Source organism: Pristis pectinata, chromosome 17 (genome assembly GCF_009764475.1).
Source record: "Pristis pectinata isolate sPriPec2 chromosome 17, sPriPec2.1.pri, whole genome shotgun sequence".
NCBI classification, from domain to species: Eukaryota; Metazoa; Chordata; class Chondrichthyes; order Rhinopristiformes; family Pristidae; genus Pristis; species Pristis pectinata.
The window spans coordinates 30473480-30495861 of NC_067421.1; the positions used below are offsets into that span (position 1 = coordinate 30473480).

At 40.2% G+C, this 22382-nt stretch overlaps 1 protein-coding gene across 1 annotated transcript; it reads right to left on the reverse strand.

Moving 5' to 3' along the window:
- Positions 1–1645: 1645 nt before the first annotated feature.
- Positions 1646–22380, reverse strand: tfip11 (tuftelin interacting protein 11). Its single transcript, XM_052031777.1, is given in 14 exon segments — positions 1646–4398; positions 6480–6645; positions 6911–7053; positions 8854–9097; positions 9730–9898; positions 11265–11371; positions 11736–12239; positions 14780–14865; positions 14868–14937; positions 15823–15950; positions 18063–18219; positions 19198–19357; positions 20730–20935; positions 22259–22380. Coding segments are annotated over 13 exon segments (2490 nt in total). The 5' UTR covers positions 20930–20935; positions 22259–22380; the 3' UTR covers positions 1646–4042.
- Between the last annotated feature and the right edge of the window lie 2 nt (positions 22381–22382).

A 22382-nucleotide genomic window follows, 5' to 3' on the forward strand; every position in this document is an offset into this window, starting at 1 on the left:
AATAAGGACTTTTAAAAAAAAAAGGATGTTTAGAACTTTAGTGAACGGACTGTGTTTTCTCAAACACCAGAAGATAAAGAGTAGGTAGGATGAGATGAGCACTGTTCTTTTGCCTCACATTGGTCTTGATATCCTGAAGCATATTTGGCACAGATCAGTGTAGACAGTCCCCTCAATTAGTTTTGACCTGCTGATGATTCTTGAGTGTTAATTATTCTATACATAAGTTATAAATCTTGATTGTTAAAGAGCTTCTAGTTCAATCCCATATCTATACTATCAAACATGTAAAATTAGTATGATCTATTAAAATAACTGCAACAGCCTAAAAGCATTGTTCATCATTCAATACATTTACAGTGTGCTGTGCTGTGGGAATATTTGCAAACACAATGCACTGCAATTTATCCACACAGCTCAGTTAAGTAAATGATGGGGGAAATGCTCTTGAGGAACTGTCACCGAGATGAAAAATTTGCTTGCAGAATAGCCGGGGAATAAACATTCAGATTTCCACATTAAGAGGGGAAAAAAATCTGACATATGGGCCAAAGATTGTTCAAATTCTTGCATCCCATACAGTTTCAATGAATGTCTGATGAGCAGTAATCAAAATTATCTTTCACTCAGTAATTGTTTTCTAACATACCATCACGAGCCAATAAAAATCTAGAGCTACAGCAGCGATTCTGTGGAAGTTGAGTCACTATGTCAGGTTAACCTCCAGCTCAGCAACCATTATTTACTATCATTCCAAACATTAATAGGCTGACAACTATCATAAAATCCTGTATACCATTGCTCCCACATTTGCTTCAGAAATATTTAGCCACAAGTCAAGGAAGATCAAGAAAGCAGAATATAATTTTGAGGATTCTGTGTTCAACTTCTGGACCTGCTTCATGTACCTAGATACTGAGCATAAAGACTCATGGCTGTTGCTTGTGAGGACAGAAAGGTTTATGGAAATTTATCCCCAAAAACCAGTGCTCAGTGAACCACAGAAAAGTGTCTGCAGTCATTCAACCAGAGAGGGATATTCTGCAGCTAGATCACACAAATGCAACTGAGGATACACATTCCCTGAGAAATCTGTCCTATGACATCATTCTTGTTTAAGCAGCAAAACAGCTGTCATAGCAGGAGTCCATAATTACATCACCAATAGAATACTTAACATAGAGAACCTGCTGAGCTGGAGAAATTAAATATACAAAGAATATTCAACCTAAGAACAAGGCTCACTTTCCAAGATAGAAGATCTGATAAATAATCTCTTTTCCCGCCTCTGGCCTTCTCACTCTCGATGTCAGTCTTAAATCTTCTTACCTCTATTTCAATTTATACTGTAAAATGCTGCTTTCCTATTCCTTTACACACACCATTCTGCATTCTTTCTCACCTCATTTTTAAAACAGCATATTTTGCAGAGCCCCACAGTCACGTGAAATTGAGGAATTGAAGCATGTTGTAGCAGTATCCTAATATAAGACTTGGAATAGTTTGTCCCTGATCCCCTCAACTTGACAGCTTTAGAAATATTGGAAAATGCATTCTGCAAAACTTCATTGCATCACCTTCTGAAATAAAATCTGAAAATGTTGGAAGAAACAGGTCAGTCACATCTGTAAATAGTAAAACACATGCTAATCTTTATTTGCTAAACCTAAAAAAAACCCTGAAGATAAACAAACATTTTAATAAGGTTAAAAAATCTGAGATGGAAGGGAGAATTAGACAGACCAATCACACTGATTTAGTTTAAAACTTGAATGATCTAGAGACTGCTTAGTAGCAATTGAATAAGACACCTCAGTGAGGAAATGGAAAGAATTTTTTAAAAAATCACAGTAAGGGCAAGGGAAGCAGACATACATTTAATAGGATATTAAATGCATTAATTGGAAATATTTTAATTCATTCACCTTCACCCAGTTTAAATCCTGGAATTCCCTCTGCAAAAGCAGGATTGCAGAGATTCAAGAAGTTAACTCACTTCCTCAGGAGTCATTAAGGATCTTTAGATAATAAATGATCTAATAAGATCTGATAAGATCTCATTAGTAAATAAATAAAATAGTTGAGGGTGGGAAAATAAGATACGGGAAACTGTTGGAGAATATTCTTAGGGTATACAATTTACTCACATTTGGAAAGGAATAGTCAGCATAGCTTCATGTGGGGCAGGTCATGTCTTATAAACTTGATTGTTTTTTTTGAAGAGTTGACAAAGATAATTGATGACGCTAGGGCAGTGTATGTTGTCTACACTGATTTTAGTAAGGCATTTGACAAGGTCCCTCATGGTAGGCTGATCCGGAAGATTAAGACATATGGGATCCACAGTGAATTGGTAGATTGGATTTAAAATTGCCTTGGCCATAGAAGACAGAGGGTAGTAATGAAAGGATGTTATTCCAAGTAAAGGTCTGTGACCAGTGGTGTTCTGCAGGCATCAGTGCTGGGACCTCTGTTGTTTGTGAGATATATATAAAAATGGCTTGGACAAAAATGTAGATGGGCTGATTTGTAAGCCTAGAGACAACACAAAAATTGGTGGAGTTGTGAAGAAGGTTGTCAAAGGATACAGCAGGATATAGATCAGTTGCATATATGGGTGGAGAAATAGCAGATGGAATTTAATCCAGGCAAGGGTGAGGTGTTGCACTTTGGGAGGTTAAATGCAAGGGGAATGTACACAGTAAATGGCAGGACTCTTAAGAGCATTGATTTACAGAGGGATCTTGGGGTCCAAGTCCATAGCTCCCTGAAAATGGCAACACAAGTAGATATGGTAGTTAAGAAGGCATATGGCATGCTTGCCTTCATCAGTCTGGGCATTGAGTACAAGAGTCAGGAAGTTATGTTGCAACTATATAAAACTTTGTTAGGCTGCATTTGGAGTACTGTGTTCAGTTCTGGTCGCCCTGTTACAGGAAGGTTGTGGAGACTTTGGAGAAGGTGCAGAGGACAATATCCAGGATGTTGCCTCAATTGTAGAGTATTAGCTATAAGGAGAGGTTAGATGGACTTGGATTGTTTCCTCTGGAGCAATGGAGACTGAGGGGAGACCTGATTGTTTATAAAATTATGAGGCATAGATCCATCGAGTAGATAGTCAGAAAGTCTCTTTCCCAGGTTAGAAATGTCAAGGGCATAGTTTTAAAGTGAGAGGGGGAAAATTTAAGGGAGATGTGTGAGGCAAATTTTTTTTTAAATCACAGAGTGGGAGGTGCCTGGAACACGTTACCAGGGTTGGTGGTGGTGGTGGAGGAGGAAACAGACACAATCGTGGCATTTAAGAGGCAATTAGACAGACACATGAACATGAAGGGAATGGAGGGTATGGATCATGTGCAGGCAGATGGCATTAGTTTAATCTGGCATCACGGTTGGCACAGATGTCGTGGGCTGAAGGGCCTGTTCCTGTGCTGTACCTTCTATGTTCTAAACTTATTTTTGTCTCTAGTATATACCCTAGGGAAAACAAATATGAAAAACAAAGCAAGCTTATCCTCAAATATAAAGACAGCAGTGTTGCAGTCAGCATGGTTCCTGATGTTAGGAGATGGACAGTGTTTTGTGCTATATTATCAGTGGGATCCTTCAATCCATTGTTTGATCATAAACTTTCTCTGGTTTAATGATCTTTGGCCATTCAGAATCTGAAAGCTTTACCGAGATTAAAACATTGAAATTAATACCAACTTGACATCAGAATATTGAGCATATTGTTCATAAATAAAAAAGATATCAAAATAAACATTGAATTTCATGTTTAAAGAGATACTACAAGTAACCTAGGGGGACTGAATAAGAACCATTTGTTAGAGTCAGAACTGATTTCTCTTGGGAAGCAAGAGAAGAAAGCAGCATGTGCAGTGAAGATCTTTCCGCACCGTGAAAGTCTCTTTTCCGATCACACCACTCCCCAAATAAACTGGTGAAAAGTCTTGCAAAACTGCAGTCACTGGAATAAGAGAACAGAACAAAAAAAAGAGTGAAAAGGAGAATGGCAAACCTTCCTCGTGTTCTATTTATATCACTTAGCCATATCAATGAGGCTCTGAAGTGATGTTGGCACCCATGTTTTCTCTCCCTGTACAAACACAACCCCTCTGTCAATATAGATGACTATCCGCCCAAAGGTGTAGAGCTGTTTTCCCTCGTGACGTTTGCCCATCAAAGGCATGAAGACGATATTGTGCTCTTCAGCCTTGGCCTGGATCAAGTCCTTGAAGTTCATCGGTATGGAGGTAGACGTAACTCCAATGCCACGGTGTGCCATGTTCTCAGCCTCACGGCGCTCCTGCATTGCCTCGTACTGGAAGTCCCTCCGGCGTTCTGTATGGGTGAGGTAGGCAATGTTTTCTCGAGCTCCTGGCTGCATGTAGCCACCTGTTGGAAAGCAAAACAATGAAGAAAATTCTGAATTTTATAGGCAAGAACTTACAATTGGATTAAATGCATTTTACCGTCAAACCCCAAGTTATGCAGAAAAACACTGTGCAAGTTGATACCCTGTAACTAGAGGCATTAAGTCAATGAAAAATGGGGGGGGAGGGGGGGTGCGGGGAATAGCATCAAGTAACCAAGATTTGATAATTTTATTTCATTATAAAATATATTTAAACATAAAATAATGGATTAATAGCCTTATTAAAATTTTTATTCACAGCTGTGGTCACTGGCCATTAAACTTGTTGCTATTAAGAAATCTCTGGGCTGGGAGTGCTACGTAGCCAAAGAAAGGGGGACACAGCTATTTCCATCACATCTGATAGGATGTTATCAGAGAGACCATAGGATCTGACTGCTCATGGAACGAGTGGGTGTTGCCAATCCCCAGCAATGCAGGCACGTGGGGTTGGCAGGGGCTCTTGCCAGGTTCCCAGCAGACCAGTTGCAATAGAGGGGAAGAGCAGGGGTTTGTGCCAGGTGCCTATGGCAGCAGCACACAGCAGCTGGCATGACATGGTTTGTGCCAGGTTTCCTGCACAGCAACAAGGAGAGCAGTGTTTCGCACATGCATAAATGTGAAGTGGGTAAAGTGAAACACTAGTTACATTATATAAAGGGTATCTATGTGAATCAATGCAACTCAAGACCACATAAGAGGGTCTGACAAAGGACTGCAGACCCAAAACGTTGACTGTTTCTCTTTCCAAAGATGCTGTCTGACTTGCTGAACTTTTTCAGCATTTTTCATTTTTGTTTCAATTTCCAGCACCTGGAGTATTTTTTGATTTTCAAAAAAGAGGACCTGACTGTGTTAGCAAAGTGAAGGTTTTTAAAATATTCGGTCATACATATTAAAATAAGAAAGCAGTAGTTAGGAAGAGTGTCTTTTTCTCCCTCTGTTCATTTCCAATTCTAAATGGCATTTTCACAATCAGGATATTACATGGATGTGAAGCATATAAATGGGTTCAAGGGACAACTCGATGACCAGAGCAAAAGGATAAAATTATAATTTTTGTTCTCCACGTGGGAGTATAGTTTCACTCGTTCACAGGCCGGTAGAAACAAGTACAAGAATTCTTCATCAACAATCAAGTGTTAGGTTAATGCATCAGCTTTAAAAAAACATCCTGCCTTTCTGCACTGTTTCGCGATCAGGAGTAATTTCTTCTTGAACCTTGAGTAATCTATAAGCGTTGAAACCAACTTCTACACCCATATAAACTTAGCTGTGTCTAGCTAATTAACCCCAGAACAAGGATAAAACATGGTAATTTATGGTCTCTGTGGCTCAGCAACTTATTGAATAAACCCCTCAGTAATAATGAGATATGATCAATATCTGCAATATGTTAAAAATCTCATTCCAGTGCACACCTCCTGTCAACTTTTCCCATTATAAAATATTTTGATTGCATTTATAATAGGCACTTACTATGTAAACCTGTTACACTCTAATTAAACTCTCCCACTAGGAATATAGTGAGCAGGAGATGTTGCAGGATGCAAATAGGTGACTACAATAGTGCACAGCAGTACTGGGGAGTCGGTGCTGTGCACTATTGGTATTGCAGTAATGATCCTAAGTTATAATAGCTCTGCATAGGAAAAAAGGTGTTCTGTCTGGCAAGTGTGAACCAATTATCAGTTGCTACAATGCTTTTAGAAGCTTGTAAAAAAAACTTTTTTAAAAGCAATGAAGGGATCTAATATTTATCCCTCTATCAGCATCACTTATCATATACTGCTGTTTTTGGAGCCTTCTGCAATCTTTGGCAGCAGTGGTTCCTGCAATAACCACACTTTTTAATTAATTCATGAACTCTGAAACACATTGGGATGTCCCAAGGCTCAGACTTTAAACATTCTGTATTCAAAGGAGTTCAAAATACTCAAATCTTGTTCAAAAATTTTCATTTTCCTCTGTGATCTTCATTCTGTTTACCTCCCTTTCCAAAGATTTATATCTTCCGTCTCTTGGAAAATTCTCAGATAAAATAAAATGAAGAATCTCTTACCAACTGTGGAGGTGACAGCCCGATTCATGATGTCCAGTGCTTCATTAAACTTCTCCTTGATTGTTGGGTGGGCCAACACCTGGTCAGAGAACATGGACTTCCAGCCCAGGTACCACTTAGTGATCTCTTCATAATTAGGGCTATTACTGAGCCATGAACATAACACCTGTAAATTTAGAAAATTCAGCCGAGAATAAGGATTACATATTACCAAATGCAATAAAAAGTAAAATTTCAGATGAAATTCTATGCATCATAAAAGGCATTTCCTACTTCACCTAATTGCATGCAATTTCAAAGGATCAAATTCCACCCAGTCACGATCGACAATAAAGTACAACAATTTTGATGTCAATACTTGTAATCAAGATAAAATCTAAGCAGGAATTTAACAAATATTAATTCTATTGTTATGAGTCTTACAAACTCACCTGCAACCACTTTCCAAAAAAATTTTTCTCAAGCAATCCTATGAGGCTAGATGGTGAGATCATGTCTTCCCAGTCCATTACCCAGTGGAAGGTGTCCATATGCTGCTGGTGAGGATTGATTACAAACTCAGTCAAACACATTCCTGTCAGGATTCAGAGATGAATACTGCATTAGATATTTCCTTTTCAAGACTGAGCAAAAAAACCACCCACAGTGACACTCTTTGCTAAACCACATTAATTTTATTTTTACTTTCAATTTAATTTTTTCTTCAGTGAATCATCGTAGATGGGAGATTGATGTTATTTAAATGTTTAACAACATTACTCTCACAGAAACCATTTGTGGCATTTCCCACAATTATAGTTGAATAGTGCTGTTGTGATTAGATTCTGAAAGATTCTCAAACCCTTGTTTGTCAATTTGAATTCAGTTTTAATTAAATATGGCAATGAAAGTCTGATTTCATTATCATTAAATCACAACTGCTCCCCACATATCAAAACACAAAAAGTCTGCCATCCATATTCACTCTGGTCTATATGTGACATTACACGAAACCAAAAATATGGTTGACTCTTAACTGCCTTTATCTGTGGTCGTCAGTGGTATCATACTACAAGAAGACAGTCTACCATGATATTCTCAGGACAACAAACAATAAATCACAATCTTCCACAAGATCCAGATCTTCAATTATAAAACTAACCCACCAGAATTAAACAGTTTTGCTAACAGGGCTGTTGAGAATATTATTTATGGGATGTGAGCGACACTGTCAATTCTTTACTGTCTATTCCCAACTTCCCTTAAGATGAGTGAGCAGCCTTCTCAAGCCACTCCCCAGTGTTATCAGGTAAGCATACCTGGGATTTTGACCAAACAATGCTGAACAATACTCAGGGGAAAATAAAATCAATTTGTTACAAGTAAATCTAATGAATATAAGTACTTCATAGATCTACTAACAGTGGAATGTATGCAGCATCTCTTCAGCCTAACATGGGATACAGGATCCTCAAACTACTGCATGAAACCAAAAACAAGGAGATTCTCTCTAAAAACTGGGCATCAGTAACCAGAGGACAGTGATAGATAATTAGCAGGGAGATGAGGATTTGTTTTTCCATGCAGCAGGTTGTTATATTCTGCACTGTTTGACCTGGAAGCACATTATATAGTATCTTTTAAAACAGAATTAGATAAGTAAACAATAACAATAAAATAAAAGCATTTTGTGGGAGTGATTATCAGATAAAGTTTGACTCTAAGCCATATAAACAGATGATAAAATAGATGGCCAAAAGATGAATCAAAAAGGTAAATTTTAAAGACGACCTGAAAGGAGAGTGCATGAGAGTGGTGGGAAGGTTGTGAATTCTACAGTTTAGTCCTGAGCAACTGAAGGCATAAATAATCAGGAATGCAGAAATCTGAGAATTGTAAGGCTAATGGAGATTAAGAATACATGGATGGACAAGCCCATGGAGGGATATGAAAGTATAAAAAATGTTTAATATTGAGGTACTGCTGGACCCAGGATGCAAAGAGATCAATAAGCACTGAGATCATATATAAACAAGTCTTAAAGAAAATAATGACCACATTATGGTTGATTACATTACCAAGCAATAAGAAAGATTTGAACATTTCACCCTTTATATTCTTTAAAACCACACTTAGAAGTTGAAAAAAAAATTATCAAAACAGAGAAAGGAATGGTGTATTTGGTAACGAAGGGCCATAACATCTCAATTGTGATCTCCACAATAATCAAATGAGCTGCTGAAGACTCACTCATGGTTCACCTGTGATTACTGATAAAACTGACTGAGGTGCTAAAGGCAATTGGTATCTGTACAGTACCTTGAGCTAACACCTTTGGAAAAGAGATGAAAACAAAATAGAATTATTCCAGCTCTGACATAAGTTATGTTCTCACCCAATTTTGGAACAATATTTTTAACCATGAAGGCTTCCCAGGATCCTGGTGTAAACACATCTTTCCAAGGCAACAGGATAAGTTTTGCAGATGAGTCACTGGGATGCCACTTCTGCAATGCATTGGAAAGCTTATTGCGGATCGGTGAATATAGTGGTTCAAGGCGCATCTGCATTAGTGGCAGCCATGGGTGAATCCATGCATGGATTGGGACTGTGTCTGTTAATGGGTTCCAGTTTTCAACCTAAAAAGAACACAAGGTGGTTTGTTTTGATGACTGCAATAGGCTGTGTTTAATTATGTCCTTCTGTTTCTCCTTCCTTAACTTTTCAAGTAGTATGAAGGAAAACTGATTTTATAACACCTCTGTACTTCCTCCCCCCTCTGCCACCACTGATACATGATGGAGTCCTTGTAAACAATGTTAAATTCTTAAATCTACTAATGAGGAGCCCCATCATAAACCCTTTCCCTTAACAGTGCTGTTTCTGTTTGGATCTTCCAATCCAGCGTCACCTTTATTCCCTCCAGCACTAACCACTCATAGTCTTCCTATTTCACTTCCATTTCTTTAGTTTCAATGTGTCATTATTTTCTTTGCTCTATGAACTGTCTTCTTTGCCCATTCATTTTCCTTATTTTCACCTAGTTAGCAATGTGGCCTTTGTGGCACTCGATGGTTCAATGCTTTTTCTCCCTTTTCATTTTCTATTTCTTTATATGATTATCAATCAGGACTTTGCTAAACAATGAAAATTTACAAGTTCGAGGTCATTATACAAGGGTGTTCGCTACTATTAAAAAATTATTAATGAATGCATAATTTATCATATTGGGTGACTTATCACACCTATAACACCAGGATGAAGCTCATACCTCACGCTGTAATTTAGGAAACACCAATTGTTCAAGAATATTATCCAATATCCAAAGAGGGATCACAGGCATCCAGTTCTCCAAGAAATCAACCATTGGAGCACAATTCCGGGGCAGCCACTGGGATATGACGTTACGTACAGATGGCATCCACACTTCCCACATCAACCTGCAAATTTGAGGAGAGAGAAAGATGAGCGGTAAATGAGAAAGATTAATTCAGTGTCTCATTTTCCAACAAACTGGAAATTTATTCATATTGTCAGGTTCCCAATTTTAACATTTTCCCCTTCCTTTCACTCACTCACTCACACACAAAGCTGGCAACTCTACTGTTCTATGTCAAATAGAGAGAAAACAATTTTAAAACAACCCTCAATATAGCAAAAGCTGAGTTCACTTGACCACGTTTTAAAACACAGAGTGAAGCACAGGTGTCCATAAGATGCAAGTTGATTCTTTGATCCATACGTGGGCCAAAAGCTTGGTTCCAGGGACAAATGGTATGACAATCAAAACACCAGGTTGAATGTGTGGTTTCAATCGCTGGCCAGCCCATGAACTTAGAGGCCAACTCATTACATTTTAAGCAGCCCCAGCATCAAGGAAGCTTTGATCCAAGGAGGATTTGGGCTATGTATTGTTTAAAATAATTGACAGGCATGCAGGAACAGAACAAGATGTGATTGCAAAAGCAGAAGTTCACTCTCCAGTATTCCTCAATTGATTTTCTGGTCACAGGTCTACTTTTACATAAAGGAAAGGTCACCAAGTCAAATTGCTGGTCTTCCGCTGTTTTTTTAACTTTCTACTTTACACTGTCAATGCCACAGGCAGCTAGAAGGGCTTCACAGTGTTACCTTACGTTAATCAGGCAATAAGATGCACAAGAATTTCAGGTTGCTTCATTTAGAATGCATGTAAATCATTGCAAGTTAAACTACAAGTTTCTTGATCTGTCTTTCTAATTTTAAAACATTTTGCAAATCAATCAATTAGGTTTAAACTAAATTTTAAAGTCAGATGCAAGCTATTCACAGTCTTTGAGATCGGAAAATGGTAACTTGGTAACTCTGCTCCATAGCAAATGGCACAGTTTCTGTTTGTAAGACCGGGTCTGCTGATGGAAGCACCTCTTTGAAGTGAACATATGTTAAAAGTGTTGAGAGAAACGTCTGTTGCTGAAGAATGGATTCTCCAGTACACTTCACCATTTTGAATGTGTGAGCCTGTTGTCAACAGAGGCATCACAGCACAGTCCAGTGCTGCCAATAACTGCTTAACTTTTCAGTATGTCCCATCGAGAAAAGTAGCGATGGCTGATTCTCCCCAGTTGAATTAAACACAGAGTGGGGAATCAAATCCAGGACATTTTGATCTGCATTAATTTGGGGAACAACACTCCTTGAAACTCTGACCTTAATTAATTGAAACCTCAAACAAGCTGAAATGAGGTGCATGTCATGTCTGTTTCAGACTCAGGATGCAAATTTGTTCCAAAATACAGCTGTTGCTGCCAATTCATTTATTTTTACCTGTGGTAGGGGTCGATTGACAGCATATCACAACCTCCATGTTGCAGCTGGTCTCGTTCAAGAAGCTTCCTCCACTTAGACATGACCTCCAAACCATATTTGTTATCCTAAATGAAGAAACAAAACTGTTAACTTCCTCTTTTACCCATTTTGTGCCCAGTTGGTTAACGATGGACTGATTCTTCTATTCTTCACTGTCTGCATTATTTCAAAAAAACCTGACAAGTCAGGTGCTGCATAGCCTAATACTCCCCTGACCCCATTTACTGGAATTAACTTCTTATGCATTACATTACCAAATCTTCAAGGAAAGCAAAGAGACTGAATGGAATTTGCCACTTACTACCCAACTAGATAGCTATCAGAATAGAGAAGCCCAGAGATCATCAAACCTGCAACCAACCCTAGTTTGCATGACACACTACTGTAACAAGCATGAAAGTTACTCACTTCTATCTCGTTAGTCTGTACCTGCAAAGGATTCCAGGCCTTAAAGTATTCTCTCAGCAGTGGAAATACAATGGCAATGGAGAGTTCTGCCAGGTCAAACATTTTATATTCTTCAAAATATTTCTCCTGCAACATTTCAAAGATTTTTGCACATTCTTCCAGGGTCAATGGATTTTCACAATTGGGTTGCAGTCTCTTCTCACAATCCTCCACAATCTGCAAGATGTGGCTGAGCTTGTCTATGATCTTACCCTCATGCGCAAGTATTTCAGAGAGTTTCTCATTCTCATGGGAGATGTTGACCACCATGTCCCTCTCATACTGGAGCTGACGGTCATTCTGGATGATTTCCTGCTCAGTCATTTCAATGAGCAGCTCCAGGTTGTGTTCCAGCTCTGGAAGTGAAAAACCCTCAGACTTGGTGTCTTTGCCTGGGGATTGTGCATCATCAGGAATATCATGCTTCTGGTTTATCTGGCTGTAACTGTAATAAACCTTCTGTTCCTTTCCCGTCATATCTATAACCTACATGATGAATTAAAAAGTTATAATGTTATAACAGCTCAATTTCTATGAAAACATTACCTAGCTGATGAGCTGTCAATTAATTTGACTGCCCAATACTGAAATTCTTTGATAAACTCACATAGGCAGCCATTTCCATTACTAGTTGTTAGACATTGCTCACTATATTTTAATAATCCAAATCTAGCAAAATGGTATTTTTAGGACCAGATCAGTCGATGAAAGTACTGACAGTTACTGACACAATGAAATGTATTGAATTGCCAATTAGTTCTTGCCAACTCCAAGCTTTTGAGCACATTTGAGTAATTTTGGCTACCTTAGAAATGGTTAACATTTCTTATTGTATAGTTTTAATTGCTGTAAGCGTAAGAAGACAAGCATAAGTTCTAATTTTGGTAAGCAGTTTTGGCAAGTACTGAGAAATTAAAATTCTGAAAACATTCATATCTCAAGCACATGGAAAGCATTGGAAAGGATCATTAAACTAAGTTGATTTATGAGATATGACACATCCAATAGGTAGTCTGGACCCTGCAGCACAGTTTGTTATTTAGCATATGTGGGTTGATTACCCTGCTGTTAACCACCACACACAACGCTCCCCCCCACCCCCCACGTGCTCTAGTTCAAGGAGCACACTTGCATGGGAAAGTGGAAATATTAAAGTCTCCACCACTTTTCTGAATCAAACTTATTTTGAGCTGACAAATAGAAAAATTCAGGAAATACCCTGGCAGCTACAACAGGTGGCAGCTTACCAATAATGAAGCAGAAGTGTTGCAATAATACCATCTGTATTATTTTCCATCCTTTACATTAGGTGGGATTGCAGAGTACTGAGCAGTGTATGGAATAAATTTTCAAGGGTCATAAATAAGATTCATTCAATAAATTTAACTTTTATTTCCAGCTGGTACAAGGGCTCTTGGGAAGCTTTGGGCTTTCTTCAACTTTATTATTGGCAGTGCTGGAATTCTCAATGCTTAGACAAGAAAATTCAACCAACAAAGTAATGCTTGGCCAGTAAGACTCTCTGTCAATAACACCTACACAAATCCATCCACAACTGCAGACAACGATAAGCATAACTCTTCCTGCCAGATGCCAAATGCACACAACAGATCACAGCGTAATGCTGTCACATTATTCTGTACTGGAAAACCACCCATTGTAAATTGTGCTTTATTTAGCATGAAGACGACACACCAGGGATGATCAACCACAAAATCATGATTGTCTGAAGCACCATATACCATCAACTTTTTTTTTTTTACCCAGCCCAGTTACACTTAACTAATGATTGTGAAGAATTATCTCTGCAGTTCAGGGTGGACAGAAAAGCATTTACAGTACTGTGCCATCTGCCGTCCAAGACATCACAACATTAGAGCAGCAGTCAGCTGTGACTTCAGGCTGTATACAGTTCCTTTCTAGCATGTTGTTATACTTCTGGGGATGGTGCCACTGATTAGAAAGCTGAAATATAACTGTCTACCAATAGTCATTCAAACTGCTAGAAGTAACACAAAACAACAAATCAGCACATTCAATTTTAAATACTAACTGATCTCATTGCTCATGTAATTTGTGATCTGAAGCACAGTTATGGTGTTTGTTTCTTAAGCTGGTATGGCCCTAAAAGGTTCCACTCAAACTGTGGGGAGAAATATTATAAATAGGACCCCATAACAATCAGAGTTTAATGCATGGTTTGACAAAGCTTGTAGACTGACAAAACAACCTTTTTTAAAAAAATTGTTTGAAATGTTGTATTATAATATCTGACAAATAATGGATGCAGTCATTATTTGTTATTTTGATAGATGGAATATCAGACTTCCTTTGCTACTGTTTCTCCATTGACCCAGAGGTGCTGTTGCTGCAGAAAGCTGCTGAAACGTCAAACGGGAAAGGAGTTCACATCTGCACTTGAAGAACTTACAATGATTGGAGATTCTTAAAAGCACGTTTGTTTTACGAAATCCAAGAAAATAAATACAGGGTATTTTCTCTCACTGCTGCAGTGTGCTAAATACAATTGCAAATTTACAAGATTCCCTTTATTCTTTTTCTCAGCAAAACTCAGTTTACATGGGCTCACTTTGCTTTCTACTTGACCTTACATGCAAAATACCTGGGATAGAAGCTTACAAATCAAGCAGCGAATTCTTACCATTCAGCAGAGTAAATAAAAGCAGAGCATGGTGTGAGTTGCAATATTGAAAAATCATGAAAACAAAAATGAATTTCTGCTTCCTACACCTGCAGTTGACAGTCATTCAGGTTAAAGGCCCACTGGATGCTGATTGGTAAATCAGCCACAACATCACCATTTTATTTTTACAGGCAACATTTTTATGTCAATCTCTCCAGAGTTTTAAATCTCATGAGATAATGGCTTTGCTTGTGCATGCCAATTACCCTACCTTCTTGGGTAAATGTCTGAGAGCTGCTTCAAAGGACAGGGACAAAAGTATTTCATAACTGCATGCTAAACCTTCTAATGATGACAGATGAAGGAAACCCTGCCAACGTACCTTAACCTGTGAGAGTTCAGTTTGTGGTGTAGCCATTTTCCTACCCAGGCTTGTTGCTCCCTTTGCCTTTAACTCCTCCACAGTTTGTAGTTATATTTAGGTTTCTTCTTCCCACCTGTAGGATCCTTCCGCCATTGGCTCATCTCCTTCTGGAACTCCTTAACACAAATGGTTTATTAATCCAGCCACAGTCATTGTGAACTAACTGCCTCTCATTTTTGCACACTATCAAAAACAGGCACATTCAACCACCTGCAAGTTCAAAATAGCAGTTCACCCAGGGAGATGGCATTAAGCAATAGCTCGGCGTTCCCTGTGACAGACACTCACATTAAAAATGGGAAAAAAGGAACAGCAACCTTATGCTTAAAAAGGTTACCAGTCAGTGGTTCTCATCAGTGTCAGATAGACAGAAGATAGAGAGTGTTAGTACCTACTTTCAAAATCATTGAAAAGTAACGTGCAGTGGAAACCCTGCATATAACTTGAATTCTGTTAATTCCATTACATTGTCTGCAAAGTTCATGTTTCCCTTTTCGGCAAGGGTTACCACGTTCCTGAGCTGCCACAGATGTACATCACAACTTTGATGAATTTGGGAGGTTAACACTGTTCAGGCTCAGTCTACCATTACTTGAAGTTTTTTTTTAGAAAATGGACAATGCTTTGGCGCAATTGCCAATATTAATGGAAGTAACAGATCCTATCATGCCAGTCTACTTACTTCATCAGTGTAGAACTACACATGCAGATGAAGTGTTTCTAAGTCAAGGTACAAAAGGGCATTGAAGCTTCTTAGCTAGGGGTGAGGAAAGAAATCATTCCAGGTTTCTTGCCCTAATTGCTTTCCATCACCCAGCCCAGAAGTTTGTATGTATGAAGGAGGCAAAATCAGAACTGAAATAACTGTTTGCTGAACCATCTTCAACAAGAACAGAATCTTTAGATTAAGGAAGGGGTGGAAGAGGGAAAAGAGAGAGCTGGGATAGTTTAAAAAAATAACATATGTAAACAAAAGGCCAAGAACTTTTATCATTCCAAACCTCATCGGCATCCTCATCCGAGTCGACAATAGGAAAGTCTTTCAGTGACTGCTCTGTTCGCTCAGACCCGTAAGCACCAATTGCTCCTTTCCCCTTCCTCATCTTTGCCTCAATTGGTGCCACAATACCTGTGTAATAATACAAACAATGTTACCACTGACATGACAGTCCTAAACAGAGGCAGAAGATGAAATAGGTTCATTCAGAGCTGTTAAACCTACAGGTAGTTCTGCTATAATGCATATTTCCATATGCAAATTGGATATATTACAATTGATGAATTTGAGAACTGTATCTGTATTATGTGGGAACTGAACTAGTTATAAAGCTATAAATTAATTATAAGTTATAAATAGTTATAAAGCTATAAAAGTTATAAAACTAAAGAACCACTTGAGAGACACAAGAGATTCTACAGATGCTGGAATCTGGAGCAACACACACATAATACTGGAGGAAACTCAGCAGGTCAGGCAGCATCTATGGAGGAAAATAAACAGTCATCGTTTCGGGTCGAGACAGTCCTGATGAGGTCTCGACCTGACACAACAGCTGTTTATTTCCCTCAATAGATGCTGCCTGGCCTGTTGAGTTCCTCCAGCATTTTCTGTTTGTCACTTAGGAGTTACATTGGAAATTGACAAACAGAGAATTGTCATCTTGGGAACAAAAACGGTTTACATGTAACCTCCCCTCAGTAATCAGACACCATTGTCTCTTAAGAACACAGGTTGTTAGTTTCACCATGGGAGGTCATAAGAAATTGACAAGCAATCACTTCTATTGATACTTGTGTAAGGATACTTTATTAAACAATGTAACAATGCCTTTAGTGTAACAAAATAAACATAGCTACTAAAAACACCTTTATTTTCAAAAATCCTGCAGGAAAAATAACTTTGTTATTGTGAGTCTGTAACTGTCTAGTCCCTAGCCCCCTTTTTCCCCATTGACACAATTGTTTTTATAACATGATTTTCTATAACACGAGGTTTCTTAGAAACTCAACTATTACGTTATAGCAGAACTACCTGCATACAATTGCTATCCCAAGGGAGGCAACTTGTTGAGGATGTTATTAGTGAAAGATACATTGTTAATTTCAATGACAGAGTAGAGGATACAAGTACATTTTCTCAGCTGATTAAACAGAACCACAATAACATTTATGGTACATGATCAAAAATATACACAGCAAGAAGCAGATTTGTCATGCACTAAATGTTCCTGAGCTACATTCTAGTTCATATGAGAGTTTATAAGGTTCCCTTGTGATTGCCAACAAAAATTCCTCCAGAAATGAAGATTATATTCAACAACAAATAAATTCTGAGGAGCAGCACCTTGCTTTTAGTAACAACACAAATTTACTTATTTGATACTTGCAAATTACATTCAGTATTATTCACTTTTTTCCCCCCAATACAGAGGAATCAGCTTGAAAGGTCATTCAGTTGGGCCATGAGAACACAAAATCTGTGCCGCAAGCCTAATCCATCATTCCATTAGATCACGGGTAACCTTAAGTCCACTTCTATTTACCAACCTTTATTTCTTTTTAATCTATCCTTCTGACATTCATTTCACTTGGCCAAATAGATAGAATATTTTTTACCCTAAATGTTTAAACTGTAGTCTATCACATCTGGTCATCAAGCCCCAAAGAAGTGTCTTCTCCTGCATTAACCACAAATCCGAGAAAGCAATCTTTGAATTTATGCATAAATTTTGATAGTTTGCAGATGTAAGTGCATAGAAACATTCAACTTCCATCTACCAATTTTAATGATAATTACAGATGGTTTGTTTCAAAAGCAGGAACTGGAGCTGAGAAAAATAGAGGGCTATGGGTAAGCCTAGTGATATCTAAGGTAGGGACGTGTTCAGCACAGCTTTGTGGGCTGAAGGGCCTGAATTGTGCTGTAGGTTTTCTATGTTCCTGTGTTTCTACGATTAGCACTGCTGGTTTTACACATGGGTGGCATGCTGAAAACTTTGGTAATGGCAAAGTTACAGACACTTAACTTACTTGGAGCAATGGTGACTTGTATCTAAAGAAGTCATCTATTGATGCTAAATATTCCACGGTGCAACTATTCGCTACAATACTGGTTCTCATTAGAAGAAAAGCACTTTTGAACACAGGGACCCAAAGTCCAAGGAAGGAGTCAGCCCACAGCAATTCTCACTGGTGAACTTAATGCTATTAACAACATTACTAAACACTCTAACAACCGCACCTTGGGCATTCTTTCCAAGACCTCTCCCAGGCACGTAACCCATCTTCTGAAGCAGTTTCTGTCCAATCCCTTTTGTGTGTTTTTCCCAGGTGCCAATTTCCTGGTTTGTTCGATGTCCTCCTGTGAATCCTTTCGAATGAGATTTGAAAAAACCACCCTATGGATAGAAAATAATTATTTGGGAGCTGAAGTTGCTGAGATTGTGCTGAGGGAAAACCTGGTAGTCACAGCTGGTTTAGGTTTCTAAAAACCTCTTTACAAGTTATAACACAAAGACATGTCCCCAGATTAAATCCTCTGGCAGTAATGTTAACATCATGTTGGAGTCAGAACTGGTGAGAAAGAAGCAAACAAAACGAATCCTTGATAGGATCATTGTCCTTTACTATATTAATTACGTGAATGTAGGTGTTCAGGTCATGATCTGTAAATTTACAGATAACACTGACATCTGTGCAAGGTTAAAACAAGCTGGACTCCATCGGGTGGATCTTAAAGTGTTGGAAGAGTGGGATCAACACTAGCAAATGATGCTTAAATTGGAGAAGTACAGTGCAAATGGGCAGTGTGAATTCTCAACACTTATTCACCCTCCAAGGAAAAACATTAAAGAAAGTGGTCATAGAGAGAGGTAACACACAACAGGCCTTTTGCCCCAGAGAGTCCACATACGCTGACCATCAGCCACCCTTCACATTAATCCCTTTTTTTATTCTCCTCAATTTTTCATCAACGCCCTGCAGATTCTACCACTCACCAACACACCTGGGCAATTTACAGTGGCCAATTAACCTCCCAACCTGCACATCTTCGGCATGTGGGAGGAAACTGAAGCACCTGGAGGACCCTTCATCTGGACTATTCTGCCTAGATGAAGGATCTCAACCCGAAATGTCAACTATTTCCCTCCACTGCCTGACCCACTGAGTTCCTCTAGCTTCTTATTTGTTGCTCTAAATCTACTTATTTTGCTGTAAAAAAAATGCTTTGGTGCATCCTGAAGCCATGAAAGATGCTATTTAAATACAAGTTATTTCATAGAGCAGTAGCTCCTTGGTGTGGATCGCATGCTTCAACATGGAATCTTGACCAGAAGCTATCTAGAGTTAACTCTGGAGCACTGTCAAATACTTACAGTTTTCAGTTTCTTTGGTGCAAAATCTTTTGGAAATTCTTCTCGTTTAACTTTCTCTTCATCAGACTCATCGGAGTCCTTCTCCTCTTCATTTTCCTCAGCTGCTGTTCGACGGAGTCCAGCACTGATGAAGTTCACTGGAGCTGTGTAATCTTTGGATCTATGACAAGAGCACAAATATCAAATCAAAGCTATTAAAAGCTAACTGCAGTTATCAAATTCAACAGATAGTGGGCTTCTGGAGATGGGGACACAAGGGTAAAAAAAGAACATCAAACACACAGAATCCCAAACAAAGATTCTACGCAAGTTTTGTCTGACTCCCAAGAAATAAATCTGTTGAATTTCTGACTAATTAGCTGAGGTGTGATTGCATTCATTTTGTAGAGCTGTCGAACACAATCTGACAAGCAAAATTATGTGTTCTCTATCTGGACTATTTATTGGATTAGATAGTTACCAAAATTCTATGAACCATTACATCTGGCAGGTGACAAACACCTCTACTGTTGCTGGCTCTTCACTCATATCTCAGCAACAGGCTCAACAGCTCGATTATAAATTCCATTGACGATTGATGCCGAGAAGTTGTGGCACAAGTTTGTCCCTGCAAGATTCTCCACATGGCGAGTTTTTATATTCATCCAAAGAAAAAGTGAGCCTGGATCCCAAAAGATTTTAAATAACAAATGTTGATCAGTAGCCATCAATTGGGATACTTATCTGCCAGTTATAATATGGTATGAAAAGATATCTGAAACAAATCACCTGCATAATCTCTTAAAGAAATAGTACAAGAAATAACTAGGGGTATCCAAGTGGTAACAAACTAAAAAATATATACCTTTTCTGAGGAGTACAAATAAGTTCCTTGATAAAACAAGAAGTTCAGAACTCTCTAAATAGCTCATTTAATTAAGCAGTTGAGATATAATGTCCAGTAAAGTCAGAGGTTTGATTTCTGAACTGTGTTAAAATTTAATACAGTTTAATCCTAGGTTCTGCCAAAGTGAACAGATGCAAGCATTTTGCCAAAGTTCAGTCCTGAGGATTATCCTTAGTTTTGTGGAATAGTGTATTTGTCATATGATGAGAAGCAAACTGAACCTATATTCCCGAGTTTGGAAAAACAAACAGTGCTCTCATTGAAATGTACAAAATTCTTATGGGAATTAATGTAGAGCCAATATATTGGCTGTATTGTTTCAAAGGGGACATTCATGACAGAGATGAATTCCTTCATCCAGAGTGAATGAATCTTTGCAATTCTCTCCCCAAAAGTCAAAGAATATGAGTTAGTGCAGGAAAGCCAAGGCAAAAGACCAGCCATGATATTACTAGATGGTGGATAACAAACAAGGAGCCAAATGCTTTAACCCTGCTTCTATTCCTATTTCTTGTACCCACTTTGCTCAAGTGTCAATAAAACAACATCCAAATATATCAGGTATCTACAGGAACAAGATGTCAGAAAAGAAAATTGAACCAGATGCTGACAAGTAAGTGTCTAGGATCACAAAATACAAAATTACCGTTTTCCCCCAAAACTTGGTCTTTCATCATCAGAGTCATTCTCAGCCCACATGCCATAGATCGCATCTTCCTTTGTTTGTCGGTGGCGGACACGGTCTGGATTGAACTCATTTTCCAAGTCCCAGTCTGAAATCTCAAACCGCTCCACCTCCACCTCATCGTCGATGCTGTCTTTCCCGTACAGATGTGACATTGACATCTTGCCCTGCATAATAAACACAATGGTAAAACCAATTTGTCACAAGATACATCCATCCACAAAATACAAATTTGCCTATTTTGATTCAAATTCCTCTTTTTTGCTGCAAAATCTGAACCCTAAAACTGATCAAAAGAATTGATTTATAAATATTGTCTGATACTTAGAGAGAGGGCGTGATGCCAGGAGAGAGTGAGTGACAAAGAGAGTGGGAGAGTTAACATGAAGGGAAAAAGAGGAGGGGTGATGCTGGGTTGAATGAGCGAGAGTGGGAGCGTGATGCCAGGGATGGAGAGATTAAATGGAAAGGGAGAATGATTAAGGGGAGAGAGAGAGTGAGGACAGTGCTGGGGGTGAGAGCGGGTGGGTTTGGGAAATACTGTGGGGAGGAGGGGTGAGTGATGCTGGGAGGATGATGATGTGAGGGAGGGGGGAGTAGGGGAGACGATGCTGGGGGAGGGAGACGATGCCGGGGGGGGGAGAAGGGGAGATGATGCCGGGGGGGGGGGGAGAAGGGGAGATGATGCCGGGGGGGGGGGGGGGGGGGGGAGATGATGGGGGGGGGGGGGAGGGGGAGATGATGCCGGGGGGGGGGGAAGAAGGGGAGATGATGCCGGGGGGGGGGGAGAAGGGGAGATGATGCCGGGGGGGGGGGGGGAAGAAGGGAGATGATGCCGGGGGGGGGGGGGAAGAAGGGAGATGATGCCGGGGGGGGGGGGGAAGAAGGGGAGATGATGCCGGGGGGGGGGGGAAGAAGGGGAGATGATGCCGGGGGGGGGGGAAGAAGGGGAGATGATGCCGGGGGGGGGGGGAAGAAGGGGAGATGATGCCGGGGGGGGGGGGGAAGAAGGGGAGATGATGCCGGGGGGGGGGGGGGGGGGGAAGAGGGGGGGGGGGGGGGGGGGGGGGGGGGGGGGGGGGGGAGATGGGGGGGGGGGGGGAGGAAGAGGGAGGGGGGAGGGGGGGAAGAGGGGGAAGGGGGGGGAGGGGGAGGGGAAGGGGGGGGGGGGGGGGGGGAGAGATGGGGGGGGGGGGAAGGGGAGATGATGCCGGGGGAGGGGGGAAGGGGAGATGATGCCGGGGGAGGGGGGAAGGGGAGATGATGCCGGGGGGGGGGAAGGGGAGATGATGCCGGGGGGGGGGGAAGGGGAGATGATGCCGGGGGGGGGGAAGGGAGATGATGCCGGGGGGGGGAAGGGGAGATGATGCCGGGGGATACCGAGCGGGGTCGAATTTGAGGGGATTGGGGACGATATCGGAAGTGGGACATTCCGCGACCCGTCAGGGAGCCGACGTTAACGAAGGTAGGGCGGCCTCCCGGTGACTCACCGACCCGCTGAGCCGAGCGGTGACCCCGCTCCCCCTCAACCCGCCGCCCGAGTTTTCAACCGATTCCCCCCTCCGCCCCGAACCCCCTTCCTAAAGCGCGGCCGCCATCTTGTGAGGGCTCGGT